General features: G+C 34.0%; 1 protein-coding gene across 3 annotated transcripts; it reads right to left on the bottom strand.

The window, feature by feature from the left end:
• Window positions 1–2,191: 2,191 nt before the first annotated feature.
• LOC104224016 (uncharacterized) lies at window positions 2,192–6,346 on the bottom strand. Of its 3 annotated transcripts, XM_070168650.1 has the most exons (11): window positions 6,118–6,346; window positions 5,843–5,998; window positions 5,457–5,726; window positions 4,814–4,910; window positions 4,435–4,726; window positions 4,207–4,342; window positions 3,957–4,107; window positions 3,774–3,888; window positions 2,634–2,828; window positions 2,501–2,551; window positions 2,192–2,358 (listed from the first exon to the last, which is right to left on the bottom strand). In XM_070168650.1, the coding sequence occupies exons 8-11, from the start codon at window positions 3,870–3,872 to the stop codon at window positions 2,257–2,259; spliced, it is 447 nt and encodes a 148-aa protein (XP_070024751.1). In that variant the 5' UTR covers window positions 3,873–3,888; window positions 3,957–4,107; window positions 4,207–4,342; window positions 4,435–4,726; window positions 4,814–4,910; window positions 5,457–5,726; window positions 5,843–5,998; window positions 6,118–6,346; the 3' UTR covers window positions 2,192–2,256. The 3 variants fall into 3 exon arrangements, 2 of the variants coding, with proteins under 2 accessions (XP_070024751.1, XP_070024752.1); XM_070168651.1 differs by lacking the exon at window positions 3,774–3,888 and having other exon boundaries at window positions 4,435–4,910; XR_011405927.1 differs by lacking the exons at window positions 2,192–2,358; window positions 2,501–2,551 and having other exon boundaries at window positions 2,678–2,828.
• Window positions 6,347–9,013: the final 2,667 nt, after the last annotated feature.

Genomic DNA, 9,013 nt, shown 5'->3' with positions numbered 1-9,013 from the left:
CTCTCTGAACCCACCCAGCGCGGACCGCACTGATTTGGTGCGCGACCACACTGGTCGACCTGGCTACCGACCCTCTGAACCCCCACCACGCGGACCGCACAGAAAAGCACTGCAGCCGCGTGGCTGCCAGCGCGGACCGCGCGGAAACGGCCGCGGCAGCGCTGGGCCTGCAACACCTGAACCTGCATTTTTTTTAAGTCTAAGACCTCCCGAGCCCCACTCAAAACTCACCCGAGCCCTCGGGGATCCAAACCAAACATACATGTGATCTTAAAAACATCTTACGGTCTCATTTGTGCGATCAAATCGCCAAAATAACATTATATACATAAAATCAAGCCTCAAAACACATGATTTTCTTTCAACTTTCATAAAACTCCAATTCCCCATTTTAAGTCCGAAACACGTCATATGACGTCCGTTTTTTAGCCAAACTTTACAGATAGTGCTTAAAACATATTTAAGACTCGTACCGGGCGTCGGAACAAAAATACGAGCCCGATACCACAGTTTTCTGATCAATTTCCTTCTTCATTTTCCTTAATTAATTTCAGAAAACAATTTCACACAAAATTTCATTCCTCGGGGCTTGAGACCTCGGAATTTAATTCCGGGTACATGCCCAAGTCCCATATTTTTCTACGGACCCTCCGGGACCGTCGAATCACAGGTCTGGGTCCGTTTACCCAAAATGTTGACCGAAGTCAATATTATGCATATTAATATCAAAATCCATCAAATTTTTCACATAATTCACATATTCTAACATAAAAACTTTCCGGCTACGCACCCGAACTACGCACACAAATTGAGGCAACTAAAAGCGAGGCTTTCAAGGCCTCGGAAGTGCAGAACAAGAAAGAACTACGGTGATGACTCTTTGGGTCGTCACAAAGAACTGCATATTCAAAATGGTGAACTGAAGGGTTTTGAAGGCTACTCTTATTTTTGAGGAAGCCGGCGCATTTTTTCAAATAAAATGATTTAATAATCTAAAAAAATTTAAAAATAAAAAAACTGAAGAGAAGTTGGAACGGTTTACTCATGAGAAATTGGAACCGGTTATTATTTCTAATAGTAACTTCCTAATGATTAATTACTTATTTGAATTGAGTAAATAACTACCCCTTCTTCAAATAATAGATATTTAAATATTTTAATTTAAAATTTAAAACTAATTAATAACAAATTAACTAAGTTTTGTCCTAAAAAAGAACACATGGCATTCTCTTACGCTGCCACTTGGCATAATCTCAAAGTGATGCCTTGTGCTCAATTAAGAGTTTGGCTAGTTTTATTCTGAATCTATGTGTCCATTATGTTGTGTTAAGGTCAATTGTTACAATTCTTAGTTGCCTATCCAAAAGAAAAGGTTACATTTTGTTCATTTATGTGGTTTAAATATGATAAATATTTTTTCTTGGTGTTTTGTATTTTGGATGAATAAAATAAGCAACTGTGAATGCAAAAAGGCACTATCTTTACTTTTACCCTCATTCAAGCTATTGGCCTCGCTGGTTGCTGTATACATGTGCTGCCATTGAATTTCTTGAAACAGATTCTCCTATTTCCACCACAATTTTTCTTGGTGTCATGACGAACTTAGAGTATCTCTAACTCTAAGTTGATTTTACAAAATATGGTCCTATCAAGTAATAGCAAAATAATTAAAACTACTAAGTAGAATTTAGATCCAGTAGCCTTAAGATCGATACTGATTGTAACGACTCTAACGCTCTCACCCGACCTAGAAAATATACTTGTCATGAATAGAATAAATTTGTTCCTTCTTTCGAGTCATGTAGAATTATTATTAATATTTCAGCAAACTTAGCACTTTATGGAAAGAAGTTCAGTCATGTAGTTGAAATGTTCGTCAACTAACTTTATGATTCATCCCTGGAGGAAGATGCAAGTTATCAATGGTTAACATAAAAATCTATCAAAAAAATGAGATAATTTAACTAACATTAATTCAAGATTGTGGACTGTCTTACGTATCTATATAGAAAAATTTTAACAACTGAAATAACCATGAACTGATTCAAATATCTTGTCCATAGCAAATGAAAATACCAAATTAACTAAACAGGAAAAGTTCAATACCAAGAAAAACATGAAATGATTCAAATATGTTGTTCATAACTAATAAACTAACTAATAAGACAGTTCTTAGTTTCTACAACTCGTACATATGCAAACAACTTATGCTATCTTCTTCTTTTTAAATACTCTCTTGATCTTATTTTCCGATAACTATGCATTCGAATCTTCTTCAACCACTGCTACAGGATTAGTTAAACCTATCTTGGCAGGTGTATGTGCAACATCGATCAACTCATTATCTTCAGTAGAATCCTACATATTTAAAACACAAAAACATGTGAAAATCAATACTTAATCTAAAGTTGTTGTTGCTTTATTATTTTATAACTTGCAAATCATTAAATTAAAAGAATGAATTATGTAAAATAATATTTATAATGAGTTGTAAAATCACCGTGATTTTATTATCTTCCTGAATGACTTCGTTGTTATTGAAATCTGGATCCTACAAAGAAATGTGTATCATAATTAAAATTTAATGCAATCACAAATAGGAAAACTGATAAAAATTGAGTATAGAAACATACTTTGAACGTCTCTTCTTGTGGAGAAGGAATATATTTCTTTATAATTTCCTCGTCGTCAGTAAGTGTAACAACTCTTATGACTACATCTTTATTCTGATTGTTGGAACTGTTAACCTCAACTTTAAACATGACCCTTTTTTCAACAATATTTTTTATCTTCATTGGACATGATGAGTCGTCTGCAGCACCAGAAGTCTAACAAAAAGACATAATGATTCTGGTTAATAGAAGCTACAACAACAAAAGTAAAAAGTAAATGTAATACGGTGTACACATTTTATTTGTTCCTAATAAGAATATTGTAAAAAAGACGATGCTTCAATTCTCATAGTAACTATGTTTTTAAGCATAGGCTAAATGCGAGGAATAATACACTAAATAAAGCTATTAATATAAAAAGACTAAAGTAGAAGATGGGAAACTAAAATGAAAGCATAAGTTTTCTGATGCAAAATGCCTCTTTGTTCATTAACAATTCCTGAATTTTGTCGCCAAACTCCAACCATTTTAATAATATTTTGTAACCTCAAATTCAGCAACATCGTCATCAGAGATGGAACCATTTTTTCTTGTTGTTTGTTAATCACTATCTTATAAAGATTGAATAGGTAGTGTTAATGTCAAAATTATTCTAGATTTCATACAATACTTGTAAACAAAAGTAGATTTGCTTGAGTCTATGTTGCTTTTTATGTGTTTAGTTGCAAAAGAACAAACCTAGATTTTAAAGAACTTCAAAACAAAATGAATCTTTAGGGGTAAGCTAACAATAGAACTTAACCTTAACTACAATATCTTAACTTTAGCGAAACTCAAGGACACCCAAAAACAGAGAAATATTGTCATACTTTTAAAGTTCAAACTTCTCAAGTAAATCTAATAAGAGCAAAGGCATACAGATTTAGCAATAACTTTATTTGAAATTTAAAAATCATATCTTAATCACTTTGTAACTTAAACTTAAAAGAACTTTGACGTTTAGTTAAGTTAAAGTTCTTTCAAATACATCAGTCCTCACATGCATATAGACACAAAGTGAACTACCCCATCAATAAAACGGGAAGGAGATGCAGGGGAATGGATCAGGTACCACTTCTTTCAACGTTGATGGTCTTATTTTTCTAAGCAATTATATTATACCTCAAATTCAACATCCTTTAAATCATTTGCTGACTTTCCGATAATCTTAGTTGCATCCTTATCCCATAACAGCAAAGAAATTGTGTCGGTGCAATCCATCACTTTAACTTGTAGTCTGTACTTGAAAAAGTTTGTATTTTTAAAATCATATAATAGTAAAGAAAGTATAAATTACAGTCATACCTATGAATGACAGATTGAATCTGCTCGCATTTTTTACAATAGAATTTACTCCCCGCTTTTTCTAGTTTCTTTGAGCAATTTTTGCATGCTAAATAGCACCATCCACGACCTAATTCAATGTGTACAATAGTTGCTACAACCCAGTAATTTCCTGATTGCGCATAAAAATTATATATACAATTATTATGTAGAGAAAGATGAGATAAGTAATTAAAAAGTAAAAAAAAAAAATTAAAAAGTAGGTACTGACATGGTTACAGTCACCCAAATCCTCAACATTTTTAACTTTAATACTTCCAGATGCTAGCTCATTAGCAACAGAGTGAGTTTTGTGAGATGAAATTTGAGTAATTCTTTGTGAGCTTTCTCCACGCAAAGAAACCATTCTGTTTCATTTTTTAACTTGAGATACGTTAATAAATTGTAAGACTAAAATTTAGGATGAAATAGACTTAAATTTAGCCCAACTTATAGAAACCTGGAGCAAAAGTCAACAACTTGAGGAAGATTTGAATTGATCCAAAGCTTCGATACGTGCCAAGTGTTCCTCACCGAATATTGTTCTGCACGCTTAAAAGTAATTTTTAAGAGTTTACTAATTGTATAGAGATATTGTATTGCAAAGTAAGTAGACAATTTAATAACTTCGAAATCGATGTGCTTTAACCAATTGCATGACGACGACAACAGGCTTATCATTGGATCTATTCAAATATGGCTTAATCTGTTCCACAAAGTCTCCCCAAAGAGTTGCAGAAATATTGTTACTCCTACATTTATTATAAGGTTAAGCATAGGAATCAAAATAAAGAATTGTTGAAATGTTTACTTAGTTGAATAAATTGTGGCCATCTTACTCATAATCTTGTATCTCAATGTTCATGTACATACGGATGTTATCATCTTGCTTGATAGATTGTACGTCCTCATAACTCACAACTTCGCCAATGACATCTACAAAGCAAGGAAATATGTGCAAAATTAGTAATCATTATAGATAATATAAATGAAGATTGTAAAGGAATTAAATACTTAGATGTATATTTCAGAGGCAACAGGTATCAATTTTTATGAGTTTTGTGAAAAGGGAAGGTTTCAGAGAATGCAAAGTAAACTGTAGGCATGAACTCCATCAGCTACCTATGGAATAAGAGATCAAAAGCTAACCTTAGGCCTTCATAAAACCACTGAAAAACTATCTGTAAATACTATATAAAGTAGTACCAAGACTATACACCTGTAATGGAGATGTTCAAAGAAATAGTACAATATTGACCTTTATTTAGTTCCATACGCCTACAAAGGCCTTCTAGAAATCAGATTATGATTTTCGACAGATGATTTAACAATGTCAAGAAATTCAGCTTTAATCTAAAACTTAATCTTTAATGTTATGTACTGTGATTAGTATTGATTTAATTCACACTTAGAATTCATAAGATAGAAAACAAATAAGGCAAAGTAAAATGAAAGTGGAAAAAATGAGAGAAATTTAATTACCAAATAACTCAGTATTGTCAAATTCTTGGGGATTTGACAGCTGCTCATAGGTTCTAAATTTGAAAATACACATGTTGAATTGTGGACATGTATTTCGTCAACAGTGGTCTTATGCGGGAACATCAACTTAAACTTGTGGTCTTTGGTCTTAAGCTTCATATTATTTGGACAAACCATAAAATTGTTCATGAGGTACAAACCAATTTCCTTAATTTCTTGTTTGAACCTTTGAATAAAACACCTGCCAATACTTGCGTGAATGCGGTCGCCCTACAAAAAAACTCAATTAGTTAAAATGACTAAGTTATTCCGTATACGACTGTAATATACTTACGCATATGTAAACAATGATAAATGGAAAGTAATTATAATGTTTTAAACAATACCTTTTCATCCATCAGAACAATCTCAATGGAAAAGGGGTTGTCAGGCCTGTCGCGGTCCGGATTTTTCCAAAGCCTCACAATATGAACCTTTAACTTTCAATTCATTGATTTGCTGTTAATTTCACTAATGAAATTGATTTCAGACGCCATTATATCCTGAAAATAGACAGAGGTATGTGTAAATATAAGTAGAAACTAAAACTTCACGGAAATTATGTGTTAAAGGAATACAATCTCAACTGGAATAAAGATCGTTCATGAAATACAAATCATACCAATCACTTCTTGTAGTGTAAAATTATTGTTTGATATGCACACGATGGAGAAAGAAAAGAACTATATACTGTAAAAGTAGAACTGATTTGATAAAACCGTGAAATCATGTTACTGGAATCGTGGGCAGATGAGTTCGTGGATAAGGAGTTGATATCGTGATAAGACATCGCGTGATTGAGGTGCCGAATTTGGAGGATGAAATTTTTAGGGCAAAGATATGAAAATGGCGTTCCCAATTGCCAGCGGCTAAGGTTTCAAAATATATCTATATACCTATTTAATAGGAATGGGTTTTTCTTTTAAAAGACACGTAAAAACTACTTCTTCTTCTTTTAAATATAGAATAACGTGCTTTTTAAAAATATATATATATAATACCTAATTACTAATTGTTTTCAAATTAAAAATTTAATCTTTTAAAAGAAACGTAGAAACTACTTCTTCTTCTTTTAAATATAGAATAACGTGCTTTTAAAAAAATATATATATAGAATACCTAATTACTAATTGTTTTCAAATTCAAAATTTAAAAAGAGAAACTAATTTTACCTAAAATAACTAATTTTACCTATAATAATAAATAAATAGATAAATTTTGTTGGGACTAATATTGGTGCCTAAGTATGATTGAAGACCATGACAGTACTATTCGAAGAAACTTTCCCAAAACCTGTGAAGCTATGTGATGACCCAATAATGTCATCTTTAATTTAAATATTTATTTCTATGTTTCATGAAAATGTCAAGAACTTACCTGCTATGAGTTGAGTATCACTTAAATAGTTGATGTATATGGCGTTTCTTTTCTAGCAACATATTGCTTATGAGGTCACTATCAGAATTATTTTTCGTATGGTGTTACGTTGATTGGATTGTGTATGTGTTGTTATGATTGGTTCTTGGGATTCTCTGACAGGTGGATAGGCCTAGTTACAAAGGAAACTCTGACAAAAATTTTGAAAAACTTGGGAGTTAGTCAAAATTTGGGAGTTAGAGATGTGTGAGAAAAGCGATAAGTTATGCTAAGTGTTTGGGGGTCGAATCTACTTCTCATTCGAGGACTATTAATATGATGGATACCAATTAGATATGATAATAGGTGTACGAGGCATATTAGAAGAGATATGGGGTCTAAGGAAAATCCTAAGTGTAAGCCAAGTTGGAAAATTTCATAATAGACTAAAGTTGCAAATGAGTACGCACAAGACCTTACTTTGGACGAGCATATCTACATATATATAAGGATTTGTGTGAGACACAACCTATCAAATTAAAGCTCTATGAGTCTAGTTTCCAGAACATTAAACCGATTGTCATTTGGAGGTGTATACAGAAAGTTATAACCGTTTTACAAAAAGTTAGCAGAGCAGGCTACGCAACCTGCGTATGACTACGCAGCAGGCTACGCAACATGCGTAGCAAAAATCAGAATTTGGCCAAATTGAAAGCCTCCTGCGTAGGTTTCATGCGTAGGCTACGCAGAACTAGAGTTGAATTTTAAAGAGCTGAAAACGTGGGTTTAGAGAGAGAATGAGTTAGTTCTTCAACTTGGAATGAATTTTCGAGAGAAGGAGGAGCTCTTCCAGCATGGATACACTTCAAGGTAAGTTATTTTGGCATAAAGATGATTATATAACATCACTAGGTGAGAATACTAACATTATTATTGTCACGACCCAAAATCCCAACCTGGTCGTGATGGCGCCTCACGAGAGGACAAGGCCAGTCAATCAACAAAACAGTACATCTCTTTATAATTACTTAGCAGGAATAAGTCTAAATCATGGGCAATATAATCTTAAATGCGAAATAAACGTGATAGAACAAGGAAAACCCTCCCAACTCAGCCCGAAATCGGGGTGTCACAAGTCATGAGCTACTACAGAGTTTACTAATATTTTACAAAGTCTGGAATTATCATAAATAACAAAGATAAGGGAGAAAACGGGGCTGCGGACGTCAACAGCTACCTCGTTACTCCTAGTCACCGCCTGGTCTGGAAAGAATCAGCGCTCAGGAGCGAACTCAGCTCTGCCTGTATCTGCACACATGGTGCAGGGAGTAATGTGAGTACTCCGACCCAGTGAGTAATAAAAATAAATAACGACTGAAAACATGAAATCTCATAACGGCACAATATAGCGCTATCCCAAGCAGTAAAATCAGTTATACAGTAAAATAGTGAGTATCAGATAATTCTTCTTTTAAAACAGTAAAGACAAATAATTTCCACAGTAAGGATAAATCAAAAGCTTGCCCCTCGGGCTCAATATGTAAATCTCAGTATAGTATCAGCCCCTCGGGCTCACTCCCAACTCACCAGCACACAACATCAGCCCCTCGGGCTCACTCCCAACTCACCACACACAAGCAACGGCCTCTCGGGCCCACTCCCAACTCACCTCAATAGGCCTAAAAGCCTTCACACATCACACACGAGGCCTGAAAGCCTCCTCATAAAACACTCGAGGCCTGAAAGCCTCCTCACATCACTCAACATATCCTCACGTATGGCCTTCGGCCTCAATCAGTCCAGAAAATAATCATAAGCCTCTTGGGCATCAGTAAAACAATAGTGCTCAGCTCAACAGCATTATAAATATCATTAAATCTCGAGTTAAGTATAAATGTAGCTGAGTTCACAAAATAATATAATTCAATTGGACTGAGTTCAAATAATATTTCAATTCGTGAGGAAAATAGTGATGTAAATTCACAAAAGATTTCAGATAATTGGCACGAAGCCCAAATATGGCAATAAGCCCAATCATAGTGAAAAACAATAAATCTTTATCAATTACGCGGTAAAAATATCAACTGGGATGGACCAAGTCACAATCCCCAATAGTAAATGACCCCGCGCTCGTCATACAACGCGTGTCTCATCTCAACATA

The sequence above is a fragment of the Nicotiana sylvestris genome, chromosome 3 (assembly GCF_000393655.2).
Source record: "Nicotiana sylvestris chromosome 3, ASM39365v2, whole genome shotgun sequence".
Taxonomy (NCBI): domain Eukaryota; kingdom Viridiplantae; phylum Streptophyta; class Magnoliopsida; order Solanales; family Solanaceae; genus Nicotiana; species Nicotiana sylvestris.
This window is presented reverse-complemented; position numbering and strand designations above follow the sequence as displayed.